This window comes from Zalophus californianus, chromosome 10, assembly GCF_009762305.2.
Source record: "Zalophus californianus isolate mZalCal1 chromosome 10, mZalCal1.pri.v2, whole genome shotgun sequence".
Lineage (NCBI taxonomy): Eukaryota > Metazoa > Chordata > Mammalia > Carnivora > Otariidae > Zalophus > Zalophus californianus.
In genome coordinates, this window is record NC_045604.1 from 104,836,419 (window position 1) to 104,856,692 (window position 20,274).

Consider the following 20,274-nt stretch of genomic DNA (forward strand, 5'->3'; position numbering starts at 1 on the left):
CAGAAGATGTTCAACAGGGTGTTGGGAAGGTGGGAGGGAGTATCAGAGATTGGAGGAGGAACTCCCACTGCTCTCTTGGGGGCCAAGTGAAGGAGTTACACATTCGGTTCCTTGCCTGGACAGGGTGCACCCCACCCTGAGGGCGATGGCATTCATCTCATCTGTTGGAGGAACTGGTTCCTGACAGACTGGACCTGGAAGTCTAGAACTGGGGCCACAGGAATAATCCTCTCTTTACACAGGACTTTACAAAGTATTGGTTGTTGGTTGGTTGGTCCTGTTTTTAAAGATGGAGAATGGGCTCTGAAGGCAGGGAGTTGCCCACTGTTCGAAAGGAATTCGCAACAGAGCACGTAGTACTACTCCTCCTAATGGCAATGACTTCCATTTCTAGAGCACCTACTACTGCACTGAGTTAAATCCCTTAGGAACACGAGTAATACTGCCTGATCCTCCTGACCCTATAAAGTAAGAACGACAGCAGGAGGCAGAGGTGGGACTCAGACCCACCAGCCAGGCAGCCAGACCTTTCACGCCCGAGGGCCCTCCGCCCCCTCCCCGCCTCTTCGGTCCAGTCCGCGCCCCCTGCCTGGTCACTTCCCGTCCTCCGCCCCAAGCAGGTCCGCATTCTGGTCCGGGCCCTCTGCGGTCAGGTTGCCCCGACGCGGGTAAGGGCACTGGGCGGTGGAAGAGAGAAAGCGCGAACACACGCGAGCGGCAGCAGGCCAGGCCCCACGGCGCACAGCCATGGCCCCGCGGTGATGTACGAGGCGGGCCGGCAGGCTGGCCGGCGGGGGCAGGGGCAGCGGGAACGGCAGCAGCAGGCGCGCAGCGCGCCGAGGCTCCGGCCGCCTGCAGAACGCGAGGCGAGGCCGCTGAGGGGGCGTGGCCGTGCCGGGCCGTACCAAGAGCTCGGATTCGCCGGGGGGGGGAGGCTGGCCCCAAGAGCGCGCGGCGCGGTTGGGCGGGGCGGTGCCCCCGACGGCCACGCCTCCACCCCCGCGGCCGGCACGGGCGGTGGTAGCGTCTCAGTGGTGCGGGCCTGCGTCCTGCTCAGGTGGCCGCAGTGTTGCCGGGCCGCCAGCGGTGAGTGCGCGCGCTCGTGGTCGCGGGGTTGCGAGGTCAGGGCGCCGGGGGTCAGGGTGCCGGGGTCCGGGGCCCGACGGCTTTCGGCCGCTTCGGCTGCCCGGGCCCTCGGCGCCAGGGCGGGCTCTCGGGCCGGGTCGCTGCGTGTCTCAACTGAGCTCGCGCGGAAAGTGCAGCTTTCTCCCTGGTCCTTCCCGGGGCGGCCTTTCCCCCTCGAGCTGACCTCTCGCGGCGCCTGGAGGGTCGTGGTTTGCGCGGCACAGGGCGCCCGACGGACCCCACCTCCTTAGTCTTGGCGTCAGAGGGCTCGGGCTCCAGTCTCCGCGCCGTCATCCTCAGCTAAGCCACTTTTCCTCTCTGAGACTCAGTTTCCCCGTCTGTACCATGGGCCTCAGGAGGAGGGCAGTTATTGAGGTAACTCACGTAGGAGACGCTCGATGAATGTGACTGGGATCCGAATCTGACCCTGCAGCATCAGGTGGGCTCAATCGAGGGCTCCGGGGAGCCTGCCAGCCCCGCCTCCCCTGAGAATCGCTCTGGGTGCGGGTAAGGGCATCCCTGGGGGGCACTGCTCCTCCCGAGCACGTGTCTCGGTGGCAGCTGCGACACGTCTTTGCCGGGCTCTGCTGGGCAGCCGTGACACCCTTAGCGTGACACCCTTAGTAACTGGGTAAGAGGTCGAGGTCTCTTGGGAGGCGATGGGGCTGCAGGGAACTTGACCTCGAATTTTTGCTTACATTTCTCAAGACCGTTGTGTAAGCTGGTGAACGGTACTGAAGAGTTTGGGTCCACTTCAGAGAACGTGGCTGCCTCCTTTTCTTAGACCCATAAAACAGTCTACCTTTGAGCTTGGCCAAACTGGAGAGTAGTGGTAGCACCAAGGGAGACTGGGCTGGAGTGGGTAGTTCTGGTTTTGAATCTTGGCCCCTTGGCAGGACACTTAACTTCTCCGAGCCTTTGTTTCCTCCTCAAGGGGTACAGATAGTGATACAGCCCACTCTGCCACCCACACAGGGTTGAGGTTCTGAGGCTCAAAAGAGAGGGTCTTGGTCTTGGAGGGTGACATTGAGAATTGTAATATTCTCTACATGCGGAACAGTTAACTAACCATCTGGGATCCAGTGTCCCCACTGTGCAGTGCTGTAATTCCTTAGGCCCTCTCATTTGGTGACAGGACCTTGATTAACTACTTCCAAGTTCCGCCTGTACTGATCCCCTCTGAGTGGTTGTGGGTTGGCTTGATCAGGAAAACAGTCCAAAAGTCCCAGTTGGTAGAGCAGCGAACTCAGAAGGGATCGCTTTTCTCTGTGTCCTTCTAAGGAGGTCTTCTTTTCTTTTTGAGAGAATGGGCAGTTCTTGAGCTGCTCATGATTTTCTTAGCAGCTGGGATGAGAAACTGTGTCATTGGGCAGAGAGCTTAATCATTGTCTCAATTGTCCAAAAAAACAGGGCTGCATTTCAGAGAATGGAGTATTAGCTTCCAGTTGTGTTGAGGTGTTGAAAACTTTTGGGGGTGGGGGGTCTTAATTCTCCAGAATTCTTCGTGTCTAGTATTTGGAAAAAGAGAAGATAGGTTTGAGATGCAGGGAACCCCAGGGATATACTTCAGCACCTGAAAACGGGGTTGACCTCAGCCGACATGAGTAAGGCAGGTGAATACTTCTGGGTGGTACGAGTTTGTAAATGGCCACAGGATTTGTTGGTTGCCTGGCAAACCTAGGATCTGCCAGTGACTCCCTTAACCCCTTGAAAATCAGGATCTGAGTTAGGTTAAGTCCGCCTGTGTTCAGGAGAGTATTTGGAATCAGAACTGCTTGGCACATCTAGAACATTTATTGGCTAGACCTATGGAACGTTTCAGGTTAATAAGAATTTAGCTCTTAAGCAGTTTTTATCCCCCCCCCCCCGCCCCCGATGGAAGCTTCTGTAGTTGTAGGTCCTTCCATGGTTCCAGAGAGCCCAGCTGCCCCTGCAGCATCTCTGCTTCCTTGTGTTTTAGGAAGGAGCAAAGCACAGGATGAGGGGAGGAGGGGCCCAAGAACCTGACTTCCAGCTCAGGCACTAACACCATGTGCCTTTTGGCAAACCACCCCAGGCCTGTGGGCCTCGGTTTAGTGCTTTGGGATTTAACTTATATGTCAGATTCATTTAAAAATTAAAATCAGAAAAAAAATGAAATGGAGAAATGGCTGTTTTTATAAAAATGTTTTTTTCTGTTTACAGAAATATTAAGTGCTCATTTAAAAAAATAAAACTATTAAGAAATATGCAGTGTAGTTAGTGAGCATCCCTCATAGCCTTATACTGAGATTAAAAAAAAAAAATCACTGCTAGTGGTATAGTATACATTCTCCAGGTATTTTTTCACATATAAAAACATTTATTATCTAATTTTTTTTTACTTAAAACAACAGAAATGTGCTACTATTCAATTTTACTATAAATTTCAAACACAGTCATGCTGTCAGTCATACTGTTTTTGAGGCTTGCTTTTAATTACTTACCATGATATATCACTGTGTAAAGCTCTACCTCATTCTTTTTTCTTTCTACCTCATTCTTTTTTTTTCTACTTCATTCTTTTTTAAAACCTCATTCTCTTTAAAAATGACAGAATATTCCAGTAATTGGTATTATTGAAAAAATGTGTTTTTGCAGCTTTTTGCTCTTATGAATTCTGCAGCAGTGAGTAGCCTTTGTTCTTTTTTTTTTTTTTTAAGATTTTATTTATTTGAGAGAGAGAGAATGAGAGAGGTAGAGAGCACGAGAGGGAAGAGGGTCAGAGGGAGAAGCAGACTCCCTGCTGAGCAGGGAGCCCGAAGCGAGACTCGATCCCGGGACTCCAGGATCATGACCTGAGCCGAAGGCAGTCGCTTAACCAACTGAGCCACCCAGGCGCCCTGAGCCGAAGGCAGTCGCTTAACCAACTGAGCCACCCAGGCGCCCAGCCTTTGTTCTTTATCTTTGTACGATTGGGCAAATATTTTTGCATTGTGAACTCCTAGAAGAGCTGGATCAATGTTCATGAACTTTTCAATGTCCTCATTTACCAAATACTGAGTACTACATGCCAGGCACTATTTAGCTGTTGGAGTTTTAGTAGTCAACAAAACAGACAAATCCTCCATGGCTCTAATCTCTTCCTGGGGGCAGACAACACACATGATTTGTCAAATGATGATAAATAATTTGAGATACAACTTTTTGTTATATATCAGATTCATTTAAAAATTAAAATCTGCAAAAAAAGTGAAATGGAGAAATGACTTTTTATAAGAATGCATTTTTTCTGTTTACAAAAAAACTAAGTGTTCCTTATTTAAAAAAAAGACTCTTATAGAAATGTGTAGTATAGACAGTCCTTCAGAGCCTTCCACTAAGACATTAACTTTACTGAGAAAAATAATACAAAGGGGTGTGTGTGCGTGTGTGTGTATAGAAATGGTGTGACTTTCAGTATCAGTGGGTATTAAACTTCCCTCCAAAAACATTCCCTTGTTATGTTCCCACCAGCAGAGACTCACGTTTTTAAATTCAGAATTCTCAGGTCGGTTGTGAAGATGAACTGCTAATGGCAGAGATGCTTTTATTTCGGGAAAATTTGTGCTAGAATATGTGCTAAGTCTGTATTATGTATGCACAACATTGTGTGTGTGTGTGTGTGTGTGTGTGTTAATTCCTCTGATGACCCCAAAAGGCTAGTTTTCATACCCACTTCACAGCTGGCGGGCGGGGGGCATCTCAGAGATGCAATCATTTGGTCAAGGCTAAGGGTGAAGCTGAGGCCTCACCCAGGACTGTCTGCTTCCAGAGCCCTCGCCTTCCTTTTGTGCTGTGTTAGATGATTATTCCTCCTTGCTTCCAGTACCAAGGCACCAATAAGTATGTCTGTCTTTTTTAATTAAAAAATTTTTTTTCTGGTGTGGGGGCCCTGGGTGTCTCAGTTGGTTAAGTGTCCACCTCTTGATCTCAGCTCAGGTCTTGATCTCAGGGTCGTGAGTTCGGACCCCGCTTTGGGCTCTGTGCTGGGTGTGGAGCCTGCTTAAAATCCTCTCTCCCTCTCCTTCTGCCCCCCCACACCCCTCTCACGCTTTCTCTCAGAAAGAAAAAAAACAAAAGGATGGTTACCATAAAAAGCCATATGTAAAGATTATCCTCGGATGCAGGGAGGTGAATTGGGAGGGTGTGCAAGGAGAGCATGCTCTACAAGCTTAGGTGCCCCTAAGTATGTCTGTCTTATATGTCTCACTGTACATTTCATCATAGTGTAAGAAACATAAATGAAATGAGTATCTTGGGGAGATAGGTAATGCCAGTTCTCTATTATTATTATATAGGCTACAGAACAAAGCTGCTTTTTCTGTGCAGTTCTGATGTCTGGCATTTGATAGAAATGTAGACTCACCTGGCAGGTGGGGAGAGGCTCCTGGGGCCGAGATAGCTTACCAGCTTATACAGGCGTTGGCCCACGCCAGGCCTTCTGTCTTCAGCCATGAAGTGGGAAAAAGAATCCTGCTTCACCTGCCTCCTGGAACAGTTCAAAAGGTGTTTATTTTTCAGCAGTTAATGCTTCCCATTCTTGGCAGTGTTTCCATCCCTGTGGAATGACACTTCAAAGACCTATCTTTGGCCCTCAGGGTCTAAGCTTCTGTGTTTAGGGCCTGGTTCAGGCACTTGGGAATTCTTTTTTTTTTTTTTTTTTTGAAAGATTTTATTTATTTATTTGACAGAGAGAGACACAGTGAGAGAGGGAACACAAGCAGGGGGAGTGGGAGAGGGAGAAGCAGGCTCCCCGCCCAGCAGGGAGCCCGATGTGGGGCTCGATCCCAGGACCCTGGGATCACGACCTGAGCCGAAGGCAGCTGCTTAACCAACTGAGCCACCCAAGGCGCCCCGGGAATTCTTTTAATAGTTTATTTTTTTAATTTTTTTTAAAGATTTATTTATTTATTTTGAGAGAGTGAGAATGAGAGAGAAAGAGAGAGTACATGAGAGCGGGGAGGGTTAGAGGGAGAAGCAGGCCCCTCCCTGAGCAGGGAGCCCGAAGCGGGACTCCATCCCGGGACTCCAGGATCATGACCTGAGCCGAAGGCAGTTGCTTAACCAACTGAGCCACCCAGGCGCCCCCAGGCACTTGGGAATTCTAACAAGGCAGGGAACCGACATAAACAGTTATGGCGGAGTGTGTGGGGTTCGTTCTTGAGATAATGCGTGTGAAGTGCTTGTCCTTGGTGCCGAGCCCACTGTGTACACTCAGGGGAGCACTCAGGTCGAGCTGCCTTTATTTGGGGGTCACGCCAGGCTCCACAGAAGAAGTGACGTTTGATTTGGGTCTTGGAGGGTACGTAGGAATTCACTGAGCCCACCAAGGCACACCTCCCCCCCTGGGGGTGTAGGGTGTAGGTTGCATGAGGCTAGGGATCAATCGGGGCTTCTCTGAAGGAGTCTTGTGAACCATGCTAAGTGATGGGAAGGCTTTTAATTATTTATTTACTTATTTAATATTTATTTTATTTTAGAGAGAGAGAGAACATGAGCAGGAGGGGCAGTGGGAGAGGGAGAGAGAGAATCTTAAGCAGTCTCCACCCTCAGCGTGGAGCCCGAGCTGGGGCTCCATCTCACCACCCCTGAGATCATGCGACCTGAGCCAAAATCACGAGCTGGACGCTTCACCGACTGAGCCCGCCAGATGGGAAGGCTTTTCAATAGGTCAGTGACGTGACTGGCACAGAGGAGCGTATTCTCGTATTGGCTTTTCGGACTTTCTTACTGTCAGTATCCTCCTTTCTGGGTGAATTCATCATTTGGGAATCTTAGTCTGCTTCAGTCTGTATCCTGTTTCAGCGTTCTGCATCCTCAAAGTGTTTTTCCTCCTCTCAGCCCCCTCCCCCGGTGAGGTGTTTACGTTAGTTGTGTGGTGTACCTGTCGGGATGCATGCGTGTGTGTGTGTGTGTGTGTGTGTGTGTGTGTATGAAGGTGGTAGAGGAGTCCTATGGGGCAAACCATGGCTCTTTGAAGGCTGGTCTGTTGGTTGGGTCCCCTGGAGCCGAATTCATCAGCTGGTTATGCCTGATGCTGGTTGGTGTGGCAAGTCGGTTAACACTGGAGTAAGTTGTGAACAAAGCACCTCGGGGACCCAGTCCTTCTTCTGGGTGTCTTGTGGAGAAAACTGATGTGGGGATCTTGTTTCATTTATAAAGAGGTGACTGTGGCAGGGGGAAATCTCCTTTAATTGGGGTGCTGCAGGGGGGAGGCCTTGTGATCTTCGCTCAGCGTCTGTACTGTCAGAGAATCAGACACACACAGCTCAGAGAATCAGACACGTGCTTCCCAGAAACGAATCAGTTTCAGGGCCAAACTGGACTATAGTGATGGGCCAAACGGTGGTGTCATCTGCCATGGATTGTTTCTCAGTGAATTGGATTCTTTAAGACATCCTATGGTAGGAAAATAGAATGGAAAAAGTTGGCTTTTGTTACCTGGTTGTACTCACAGAGAAAGATGGACTCTGTGGGATGTGCCCTCTGATGTGTGACTTACATAATTTGCTTCTGGGTGAAATCTATGAATTATGTTTAGTCATTTTTTTAATCTACCCTCATTTTATCTTCAGTGCCTTTTCCTGTGACCCTCCCACCCCCCGCATTTGCCAAGCTCTGCCTTCCACATGACCTGTTCCTTTGGTGCTCATGTAACAGCACTGTGACCTGTGATACTTCGATCCTTGCTAGCACACGTCATCATTGCATTGGGTAGGCTGGGTCCGTACAAAGATTTGAGGGCTGGGTAGGAACACGTGAACTTGTGCTCACCTCTGAATTCAGAGGTGTTGACCCTATCCGTAGGTCACCTGGGGTCGGTTTCCAATACTGCAAACAGGGATGGTGGTTCTTGAATACAGAGGAGAATCCATCAGCCAATTGTGCCCGGCTTCTTCTAGGGGTAGGGTTTAGATTGGGGCACATTCCAGGCATCAGCAGGTTTTCCCATCTGGATTTGCAGTCCAGGGAGGAACAGCATTTGTTGGTTTCGGTTAAGGGTTTCAGAACCTTTGTGATTGTTTAAGAAACCAGTGTCACGTGGACAGGTTGGGCGCAGGGCTTTATGTAATATGATTCACAAACTCTAAAAGGTCGGTTAGCATGGCACCAGAGATGAAACCTCCCATCCCACCTGTGGGAACCCTCTCCCGCTCTCCCCTCCCGCCCCGGCTCCTCGCCAGTAATGTCTCTCTCTCCGTGTTAGTGACCTCACGGTCTTCCTGGTCCCTCATGCTCTAAAGACAAAAGACCGGTTGGCCTCTGCCTTCCTCTTCATTCTGGGTTTCCACCACCATGCAGTCCTGTCCGTTTTTCGTCTTTGACTCTCTCTCTCTACCCCTCTGCTATGGTGTTATTGTAGCCCCTTCATTTCCTGCAGCGCTCGTCCCTAATTGGCCCCCCTGAGTCCATAATTCCTTCCCACTCCTCCCACTGCTTCTCAAGATCCATCCACGCTGGATTGACCTCCAAGCCCTGCTTTGTGTCACCCTTCCTTTGCTCAAAGATTTATGTCGCTGTCAGATTGTTTGTTCTTTTTCCCTTCGTCCCCTGTCTACCCCCCAGGAAGGATGCGGAAGTGGCTGGTAATAGAAGGAGCCTAATCCTCCCTCCCCCTAATGGCAGTATGGTTGGAACAGAATGTGAATTCACTGGGAACAGGGAACCTCCCCATCATTGCCATGAGAGTAAGCCAGTGCGTGGTACCAGGCCAGGCATAAGGTGGGCACTCACTGGATGTTAACTGGCTGAACAGGGGAGAGAATGGGCGAATGAGTGATTATGACTTCTCTCTTCCTAGTCTCTTGCTTCCTCCTGCATAGGGACTGAGCCCAGATGTCAATGTTGGGTTTCATCTGTGTCTTTCAAGATTACCTGAGGTGCAATATGAATTTTTGGGAGGATTTTAGTTTTCCATCTAGGTATGGCAATGGAAATGTCTCAAGTTCCTCCTGCAGTTACTAGTTTATTCAGTAATTCAGTAATGAATCATTTTATAATTGAAAAAGAGAAGGAACTTGGGTATCTCCCCCATAGTATTCTAAGTCTCTCTAGATATTTCTAGATCATTACCTGGAGGCCAAAAACCTGAATCAATGTGTTTACTTAAAAATGCTACTGAAATTAATAAGAGGGTTCTAGTGTAACCTTTGAGTGTCTGTTGTATGTCAGGTCCCATGCTGGGTATTTTGTGTCTCATGTAGTCATCAGAACACCGTGAGGATGGTTAGTGATGGGCCCAGGGCTGAGTGATCATGTGCCTAGGGTCCCATTGTGTGGAGGTAGCATATCTGGGGTTTGAACCAAGGTCTGTCTACCTACAAGACCCATGTTCTTTCATGGCCCAACTGGGTTTTAAGTTAGTTGAATTCCAAGGCCAACACTCTCCTCAGCCAAACCCCAAACCAAGGAAATAACTAAAAGCTGAGAGCCTAGTAACTGAGAGGACCCTGGGAGGCAGGTAATCGTATGATAAAGCAGTCAAGGGCAGCTGTTGGATTAAGCACAAAACTCAGTTCAGAGCTTCCTAGAAGGCAAGCCAAAGAAGGACGGGATTGAACAGCAAGCGTCATTGGGAAAAGGAAGCAGGTCAGTTTAGCACGAGAAGCACTTTTCTCTGGGCCTTTATCCGGGGCTTGTTGAATAAGGCAGTGGGCAGCAACTTCCATACCGAGCAGGTGTTTGGAGACCACCTGTGAGTACCAGGCCCTCTCAGAGGTGCTCGGACCGCACTTGTGTGTGGACGAGACTGACAGGATGATGGTGGCTCAGGCCCCCTGCAGAGGGAATGCTCCATAGAACAGAGGAGCATGGTCCACACGGAGCCCTTCCTGGGACCCGCTTGGGTAAGCGCAGAGAACTTCAGTCTCTGTTGTAATACTGCATGGGCAGACCTTTGGGGGAATGGGAGCAAGAGAAGACTCTTGGCGGGATGTATTCCGGCAGGCAGAGGGGGGAAAGCAGGAGACTCTGGGAGAGTGGGTGGGGAGAGTCCCTTTGCCAGAGGTTGGGAGGCAGGCAGGCCAAAGTGGAGGTCATGAGGCTCTTAGCACAGCCCACGTGCAGCGTCCTGCCATCGTGCTGGGAAAGTCGAAAGACCTGGCTTGGCTCCTTCCCCTTAGTGAGTAACCAGAGCAGAGCCAAGAGGTGTCGGAAGGCCGTGCTGATCCCGTTCCAGTGCTCCTGACTGAAGGGCCAGCAGGCCGTACCTTCAAGTGCTGACTTTGGCCCAGGGTTTTGTGTTGATTCAGCCATTCGGCAGCTGTCAGCCGAGTGCCTTTGCCAGGCCTCCTGAGCACCGGGGGCTCAGAGACTCGAGGAGCTCCCGCCCGACACCGGCCTCTCCCGCATCTCCAGGGGTGGCTTAATTTTGAGCAGCACTGTCACCTGATGGTACCGCCGGGATGTTAACTGCCAAACGCACCCCAGGTCATTCAGCGAAGCAACTTCGAGGTATAACTTTGCCCTGTTCCGTAAAGGTTTTGCAGGGCAAAGAAATGGAGGAGAGGGTGGTTCTGATGCCCGCTGGTCTGGGTTTGAAGCCTGACTCTACCGCTTATCCATTCCCTGCCTTTGGACAAGGTGCTTTATCCTCTGTGGTGATTACAGTTCCCGTACCTCAGAGGGTTGTTGTAAGGATGAAATGAAATGGGAGAACGTCCTATTTCAGGGGCTTAATACATGTTAATTGTTACTACAGGTAGTATTTATTTAGATATAAATAGACTAGGCAAATAGAAAGTGATGGTGGGGGACCTAGGGTTAAGGATAGTGTGTGGCTGGGAGGGATGGGGTGGCTGGGTGATAGACATTGGGGAGGGTATGTGCTACGGTGAGCGCTGTGAATTGTGCAAGACTGTTGAATCACAGACCTGTATCTCTGAAACAAATAACGCAACATATTTTAAGAAAAAAGAAAAAGAAGAAGATAACAGGAGAGGAAGAAAAGGGGAGTATGTCAGAGGGGGAGACGAACCATGAGAGATGATGGACTCTGAAAAACAAACTGAGGGTTCTAGAGGGGAGGGGGGTAGGGGGATGGGTTAGCCTGGTGATGGGTATTGAGGAGGGCACGTTCTGCATGGAGCACTGGGTGTTATGCACAAACAATGAATCATGGAACACTGCATCAAAAACTTAATTTATCCATTTCATCTAACTTGTCACCCTTATTGGCATAGTTACTTATGATATTCCTCAATATTCCTTTTAATATCAGTAGTGATGGGGCGCCAGGGTGGCTCAGTCGTTACTCATCTGCCTTCGGCTCAGGTCATGGTCCCAGGGTCCTGGGATCGAGCCCCGCATCGGGCTCCCTGCTCCGTGGGAGGCCTGCCTCTCCCTCCCCCACTCCCCCTGCTCATGTTCCCTCTCTCGCTGTGTCTCTCTGTCAAATAAATAAATAAATAAAATCTTTACAAGAGAAAAAAAAAAAAAAGGATAGTGTGTGGCTGCTAGTGGCGCTTGGAGTTGGTCCAGAGGTTCCCAATGTCCAGAGAAAGAGGGGCAGACAAATCAGGAATGCAGAGTGACTGGTGATAGGTACGAGGTTTTCTTTGGGGTGGTAGAAGTGTTCATGAATTCGATAGCAGTGATGAGCGCACAGTGTGGGTGAGCCACTGAGTTGCGTGCTCTAAAATGATGAATTTTATGATACGTGAATTAGATCTCCATTTTTAAAAATCCAGTTACTAGGCCACAAGTCCTTGGGGCGCCTGGGGGGCTCAGTTGGTTAAGCGTCCAACTCTTGGTTTCGGCTCAGGTCGTGATCTCACAGTCCTGGGATTGAATCCCGAGTCAGGCTCTGCGCTAAGCAGGGAATCTGCTTGAGATTCTCCCCCTCTGCACCTTCCCCTGCTCATGCCTTCTGTCTCTTAAATGTATAAATAAATTAAAAAAAAAAAATAGGCCACGAGTCCTTGGGCCGCTGGACTCCCGCTGGCTCTGCCCCCGGCTGCCCGTCACCTCAGGCGGGTTGTGCACACCTGCAGCAGACACGTGCACGGCTCACCGCGTGTCTCTGAACTTGCCTGCATTTCTTAGCCCTCTTGAGAGGGGGTGACGTGTGTCGCTTCCAGCCTGAAGCATTTAAGAACGGGGACTGATCCCTCTCAGTCTTCCTCCCGTCACAGCAACCTGAAATTTATCCTTTGAGGTCGTGGAGTCACATGGAAAGAGCGGCTTGCCCATGAGTCCCCTTACGGAAGCCAAGAGCCGAGCAGAGTCACCTGGCCTTCGCCAGCCATTGAGTCACGTTAGGTGGTGAGCTCCTCCTCGGGGCGCGTGTGGGGGTCAGAGGAAGACACCTTTTCCCAGTACGGTGGCCTAGAGAAATGTCCTCCTTGCCCCTCCCCTAGGTGTGTTGTGTGATGTGGTTCGCCTCTTTCCCAGCAGGAAGCCACAGCAGGTGCAGTGGGAGCCATGGCTTTTGTGACCCATGTGGGGCGGCTGGCTGTGGCCAAGTACGCAGCAGCCGTCCTGGCAACATCTGTCAGAGGGCGGATTCAACTGTCAGCTTTGGGAGCACCTTGTGTATCCCAGGTGACAGCACAGTGTAACGTTAGCCCAGCACCAGAGGAGTTTGTGTTTCACCCTCGAAGAGAACGTGGTCGGGGCAATAAGAAACTGTTATTAGCTAATGGTTTAGTGCTGACGAGCAGTCTTGTAAATGGTCTGATCATCGTGGGTGCTTTTATAGACACCACAGGATGGTCCTCTAGCATCTGATTATTACGGACTTGCTCATGTTGTTGTGAGTTTTTAATAACCCTGTTCCCCAAATCTTGTGGCTTAAAAGCATGGCTTGAATCCACAGACACAGATCACGGAAATGACCTCGGTACACATTTGATCTGATGTGTGGCACGGCCGAATGTCAAGGTGAAGCACGGGCGGATCAGGGGGTTCCACACAGTGCCATCTGAGGCCTCAGCCCCATGGCAGTCTCACCTGACCTCTTGTTAATATTGGCCTCCCGGGAAGGGGATGCCCACGTTTCCATCACAGTCTGCCATCAGAACCCTGGCTTCCTGTCCACTCGTAGGCAGGATGGTGGGTTGTGAAGCCGCTTGGCGGACAAAAAGAAGGCCTACTGCCTGCTCTGGACATGGAGCTGTTGCCCAGAGCAGCCTTAAGCGGCTACCTGGTCCTCGCTGCCCTAGTGCACTCAGGTTTTGCTGAACGGCATAGCCTACTGCTGGCCGAACCTAGAGTGACCCAGCATGGGACCTCACTGGGGCCACTGTGAGCCAGGAGTTGGCCCACCCCCGGGATCATGACCTGAGCTGAAGGCAGACACGTCACCAACTGAGCCACCCACGCGCCCCCAAGCCATACCTCTTGATCCTAAGTTCTTGATCAGGTGAGAGAAGGAGATGGGGAAGGAAGGAACTTTCCTACAAGGCAGGTGCTGCTTCCTGCCATCACTGAGCATGCGTAGGAAGGAGCAGGGGCAGATTTTATGAAGGAAGTGGCACGTGAGTTCATCGTTGAAGACGCAGCTTTGGTGGCTACCACAGAAAAGGGAAGAACATTCTTAGGAACAGTGAAGCAAGAAGAGGCAGTACTGTGAAAGACGTGTCTAGGGAAGCTGATGGGACGGCCTTGCAGGAAGGGTGCCGCTGCGTTATTTTTTTATTTTTAACCAATTTTTGACTTACAGAGAAGTTGCCAAAATGGTACAAAACGAGTTTCCTTATATTTTTCACCCAATTTCCCTTGGTGTTAATATCTTATAAAATTGTGATACCGTTACCAAGAATAGGAAATTAACATTGGTATGGTATTATTAACTATAAACCTAGGGTGGGCAAACTTTTTTTTTTTTAAAGATTTTATTTATTTGAGAGACAGAGTGAACGAGAGAAGGAGCGTGGGGAGGGGCAGAAGCAGACTCCCCGAGGTCTGGGATCATGACCTGAGCCACCCAGGCGCCCCCGGACAAACTTTTTCCATAAAGAGCCAGAAAGTAAATACTTCAGGTTTCGTGGGTTGTAAGATGTCTGTCACAAGTCCCTGACTCTGGTGTTTTAGCAAGAAAGCAGTTGTAGGTCATCTGTAAATGATTGAACATGACTGTAGTCTAATAAAACTTTATTTTCAAAAGTAGTCAACAGCCTGGGTCAATGCTTGACCATAATTTGCCAACCCCTGAACTGAACAACATCCCTTATTAGAATTTTACTAGTTGTTTTTCCACTAATGTCTTCCGTCTGTCCTAGGGTCCTGTCCAAGATCCTGCCTTGCACCTAGTTGTCATGCCTCTGTAGTCTCTTCCCATCTGTGACAGTTCCTTTGCCTGTCCTAGCTTTGTTACCTTATAGAACACACCCCAGTTGGGGTTTGACCAATGTTTTCTTGTGTTTGGAGGGAGGTAATGCATCTGTGGCAAGAAAACCACCAAGACGGTGCTGTGTCCTTCTGAGTACATTGTCTCAGGGGACTTGTTACTGGTGACCTCGACCGTGATCTTTTGGTTGGGTTGGTGTCTGCAAAGCTACTGTTTTCCTCTTTGTAGTTAATTAGTATCTTGGGAGAGAGAACTTTGAGACTGTGCAAATCCTGTTTCTCCGGGGACTTTTGCCCACGAATTTTAGCACATCTACTGGTAGGTCTCGTCTGCAATAATTCTTACTGGGGACCTGTCGAATGGCAATTCCCTATTTCCCTCTTTCCTCCTACATTTATTAGTTGGGATCTCGTGGGGAAGAGCTGTGCCTTCTCTCCTCTTGCTTTATTTATTTGATTATTTATATCACTGTGGAGTCATGGGTATTTATTCTACTGTTCAAAACCCAGTACTCCACTAGCAGTGAACAATCCAAGGAGGAAAAATTGAGAAAACAATCCCATTTACAGTAGCATCAGAAAGAATCAAATACTTGGGAATAAATTTAAACAAGGAGGTGGAAGACTTTTCCACGGGAAACTACAAAACGTTGCTGGAAGAAAATAAAAAAGACTTAAGTAAATGGAAAGACATTTTGTGTTCATGGACCAGAAGTCTTAATATCATTAAAATGGCATTACGTCCCCTGCCTCCAAAACAGAACACAGATTCAGTGCAATCTCTGTCAAAATCCTTATGGCTTTTTATTCAGAAATGGAGAAGCTGATCCTAAAATTCCTACAGAATTTCAAGGAACTTCAGATGGCCAGTCTTGAAGACGAAGAACAAAATGGGAAGACTCATACTACCTGATTTCAAAACCCACCAGAAAGCTACAGTAATTAAGGCAGTGTGGTGCTATTATAAGGAAAGATCTATAGGTCAATGGAATAGAATTGAAATCCAGAACCTAATTCATACATATATGGTTAAGTGATTTTTGACAAGAGTACCAAGGCCATTCGATAAAGGGAAATAGTCTTTTCAACAAATGGTGCTGGGACAACTAGATATCTACACACAACAAGAATGAAGCTGGATGCTTTACACATACACAAAAATCAACTCAAGGTGGATCAAAGACCTAAACAAATGTCAGCGATAAAACTATAAAACTCTTAGGAGAAAATATAGAGGTAAATCTTAATGACCTTGGACTTGGCAGTGGTTTCTCAGATATGACACCAGAATCATAGCAACAAAAGAAAAAGCAGATAAATTGGACTGTTTTGAGCTGAATGTTTGTGTGCCCCTGATATTCATATGTTGAAATCCTAGCCCCTGATGTGATGGTCTTAGGTAGGGCTTTGGCAAGGTAATTAAGTTATGAGGGTGGAACCCTCATGAATGGGATTAGTGCCCGTATAAGAAGTCACAGGAGGGGGGGGTGCCTGGGTGGCTCAGGAGGGTAAGCAGCCAATTCTTGATTTTGGCTCAGGTCATGATCTCAGGGTCCTGGGATTGAGCCCCACATCAGCCTCCTGCTCAGTGGGGAGTCTGCTTGAGGATCCTCTCTCTCCCTCTGCCCTTCCCCCCACGCCCCTCTAAAAACAAATAAATCTTAAAAAAAAAAAAAAGTGACAGGAGGGCTTACTTCCTCTTTCTGCTTTCTGTCATGTGTGAATATGAGAAAGCAGCTATCTACAAGCTGGGCAGCAGGCTCTCACCAGGCACTGGATCTACTGGTGCCTTGATCTGGATTCCCCAGCCTCCAGAACTGTGAGAAATAAATGTTTCTTGTTTAAGCTGTCTGGTCTAGGATATTTGTTATAGCAGTCTGAGCTAAGACATGGACTTCATAAAAATTAAAAAACTTTGATGCATCAAGGGACCCTATCAAGAAAGTGAAAAGACAGCTCACATAATGGGGAGAAGTATTTGCAAATCATGTATCTGATAAGGTTCAAGTATCTAGCATATATAAAGAACACTCATAACTCAACAACAAGAAAAAACAACCCAATTGAGAAATGAGCAAAGGACCTGAACAGATACTTTTCCAAAGAAGATACACAAATGGCCACAAGCACATGAAAAATTCTCAGCATCATTTGTCGTTAGGGAAAGGCAGATCTAAAGCACAGTGAGATCCCACTTCACACCCACTGGCATGGCTATTTAAAACAAAAACTAAACCAGAAAATAACTGATGTTGGTGGGAACATGGAGAAATTGGAACCCTCATATGTTGCTGATGGGAATGGGAAGTGATGCATCCGCTGGGGAAAACAGCGTGGCAGTTCCTCCATGCGTTAAGCATAGCATGACCACATGACCCAGCAATTCCGCATCCAGTTATCTACCCACAGAATTGAGAACAGGCACTCACACAAATGTTTGTACGTGAATGTAGCAGCATTATTTGTGATAGCCAAAAAGTGAAAACAACCCAAATTCCATCGTCTAATGAATGAATAAGTAAAGTGTGGTAGATCTGTACGTCAGACTAGCATTCAGCTGTAAACAGGAGTGAATGGCTGACACCTGCTACAGTATGGTGAAGCTTGAACACGTGATGCTCAGGGAAAGAAGCCGGTCACAAAGGACCTGCTGATAGTATGATTTCATTCATGTGAAATGTTTGTAATAAGGAAATTCACAGACACAGTAGATGAGAGATTGCCAGGGGCTGGCCAGTGGGGATTGATTGCTTCCTGGCTACTGTGTTTCCTTTGGGGTGATGAAAAACTCCGGTAACTAGATGGTGGTGATGGTTGTGCATCATTAAAAAAAAATTTTTTTTAAAGATTTTATTTGTTTGTCAGAAAGAGGGAGAGCACAAGCAGGGGGAGCGGCAGGCAGAGGGAGAAGCAGGCTTCCTGCTGAGCAAGTAGCCTGATGCAGACTCGATCCCAGGACCCTGGGATCATGACCTGAGCCGAAGGCAGACGCTTAACCAACTGAGCCACCCAGGCGTCCCAGTCATACATCGTTTTTAATATACTCAATTTCACTATCCTATACACTTTAAGATGGCAAATTTTAGGTTATGTGTATTTTGCCACAATAAAAAAAATACCATAGAAATGAATTACACCCCCTCCCCCATCCAAGAACATTATTTATTTGGGTGCTTAAATTGTTCTAGCTTTAGCCATCAGGACCTCTGTTGAGATGTCTCTTGGTTCAAGCCCCGTGTTTCCTTGAGCTTTTCCTTAATTGACAGCACTATGAGATGTTCCAGGCTCATCTTTTGTTTTCCCATGCACCAGCCCTGAAACCAGCTAGTTCTTTAAGAAGCCCTGGTTTCTTTTATTGGAGAATGGTCTTTAGAAGCCAAAATGTGGGTGCTCGGTGAAGATGCTTATTTTCACTGTGATCTGCCCCAGAAAATAGGAATGGGAGGGACAATAATCCAGCGTTCTTTGCGTGTCTGCGGTTTCCCCCATGCTACTCTCCCATAGCCCTGTCAAGAGTTCTCCGCGGTGGTGATACTCCACTTTAGGTTGGAAAGTGGCCGAGGGATGTTGAGATTTGCCCAAAAGTCCTAGAACTATTAAGTGGCAGAGCAATTTTGAACTGGTGCTTTTCCCCCTAAAGCTGTGAGCCCACTTTCCCTTCAGGCCCTTCTGGACGCTCTTCCCCCCACCTTTCTATGACCTGCCATTTTGTGCCTCCCTCGGTCAAGAAGCCCTCCCTAGCCACTTGGACTCACACCAGCCTCACCCAGCTGCGAACTGGCACTGGCCACCTGTACTGTTCATTCTGGCAAGGAAATAACCGCCACTTGTGTCTCTTCATGGGAGGGGCAGAGAACATTCCCTGACTTTGTTTGTCCTCGCTTATATGGCCAGCACAGTGCTGGGCACATAGCATACTTGATGGATGTGGAAGAGCCGCTCTTTAGTATGAGTGGGGTGTTTCACCTCAAGGCAATTTTACCTTTGACCCTTGTCCTCTATGTCCTCAACCATCAGTGTGTCTGTGATACTTCACAGAATGTTTCCACAAGCATCATTTGTGCAAAAGGCAGGCAAGGACTGTTAGCCCATCTTGTTGGCCAAGCCTCGGTGAGGGGAGATGATTTACTAAGACGGTGGGAACGCCAGTACCCAAATTTGGGTCTCTGAACTCCCACCAAGTCCCACACCCTTTTCATCATGGCCCTCTGCCCGTTTGGCTGCTAATACTGTTTTATAATCCAGTGGACCAGAGAGAAATCAGAGAAAGAAAACAGAGCTGGGGCTGTTTTGCTCCCCTCAGTGTTAACGGTCCCTTCTCTGTGAAACCACTTCTAGCTAGAAAAGTCATGATTTTATTTTTATTTTTTTAATTATTATTTTTAAAGATTTTATTCGGGACAGAGTGCACAAGAAGGGGGAGGGGCAGAGGGAGCGGGAGAAGCAGGCTCCCCGCTGAGAAGGGAGCCGGATGCGGGGCTCGATCCCAGGACCCTGAGATCATGACCTGAGCTGAAGGCAGATGCTTAACCATCTGAGCCACCCAGGCACCCCGAAAAGTCATGATTTTAATAGAAGCTCAAATAGGACTTTTGGAAAGTAACCTTGGTTTCCTTTGCTGTGACGGAAATAGAGGAAGCCCAGAGTCAATAGACGAGGCAGAAGGAGGGACTACCTTTCTTTAGGGGATCCTGGAATGCGGGGGGGGGGGGCATTTGAAATTGTGACCTAATACTGTCATTGTGGAGGAACACATGAAAGATAGGTAGGTTTTTTTTTGTTTTTTGTTTTTTGTTTTTTTGTCTTCCTGCTAAAATAATCCAGGCTATTCTTCACGCCAGAAGACAGGTGAAGTGGGAGAGAGGTGCCATCCGTTGCCATTCTCACTGGTGGAACTTGACAAAGACTGAGCTAACCTTGTCTACAGATGGTAGACCAGTTGGGCCAAAGGGGCACTGGGCCTGGCAGGAGTTCAGAGTCCCAGCCTGTGAGGCCGGAAGAGCTGTTGCAGCACCATTTAGAGTGACTGCAGGCCTTCTGGGCTCTTCTGTGCCTGCCCTCCACCAGGCATTGTCTTCTGTCCTCCTCGCAGTAGCCTCTGGGGCCTTTGTCCCCTCCCTGCCCTCCGCCCCTTTAGTTAGAGGGACTTGTACTGCATCAGCTATAAAGTGACCCGGCCTAGACGTAAATTAAGGCTGTCCTGTTGGAAGTCAAGGTAAGCTGATCAAGGACAGTTGAAAGACATTGCGTGGGAACTCACCTTGCTCCTGTTGGCCCCAGGGGTAGCAGTTGAAGGAGGGGAGCTGGTCCCTCCAGTTCCAGCTCAACTGGAGGCAAATCTCTGGGCAAGCCCCCTGGTCTGGCAGAATTGGACAGATTCTGGGAGTTCTAGACCTCAGAACCCAAAGTTTAACTTTCCCCTTAGTAAAGGTTGGGTTTCTCCAGAGCTTTTGGGTTTCTCCAGATCGTATTCTCTTAAACTCTTAAGGAAATCGAAGAGCTTCTGGAAGTCACCTAGACTGGCTTCCAGGGGCCAGAGCCGAAGTATTCTGCCATCGATGTACATTCTCGTAGCTTGAGCACACCGAGTACGCTAGGCACAAAACAGAACAGTTGTTCTTGTCTTCGTTATGCAGGATTCACCCTGCACACATTTTTTTCTTTTGTAATTCCGCCAACAGCCCTGTGCGGTAGGTAGTAATATCCCCATTTTATAAAGGAAGAAATGGAAGCTCAGAGAGGCTTTGAGATTTGTGTGTGTGTGATGTTGTCATGACGTAAGGAGTTTAAACATATCTGTTTCCAGACACCGGTGTTGGACATGATTATTGAAATGTGCTTCGCCAGGACTCCTTCCTCCCC

The 20,274-nt window shown here is 48.5% G+C and overlaps 1 protein-coding gene across 5 annotated transcripts in view; it reads left to right on the forward strand.

Annotated features, from left to right (window-relative positions):
- Positions 1–251: 251 nt before the first annotated feature.
- LOC113932354 (NADPH--cytochrome P450 reductase) overlaps positions 252–20,274 on the forward strand; it is a 61,292-nt gene continuing 41,269 nt past the window's right edge. The window contains exon 1 of one of the 5 annotated variants that reach the window (XM_027611337.2): positions 252–668. Coding sequence is in view for 1 of the 5 variants with exons in the window: in XM_027611334.2 (XP_027467135.1) it covers positions 1,471–1,500 (30 nt within the window). In the remaining 4 variants the exon portion in view is untranslated. Of the gene's footprint in view, positions 669–741; positions 764–976; positions 1,087–1,455; positions 1,501–6,650; positions 6,796–20,274 lie in introns of those variants that run through there. The other 4 variants (XM_027611338.2, XM_027611336.2, XM_027611334.2 and 1 more) reach the window with 4 other exon arrangements.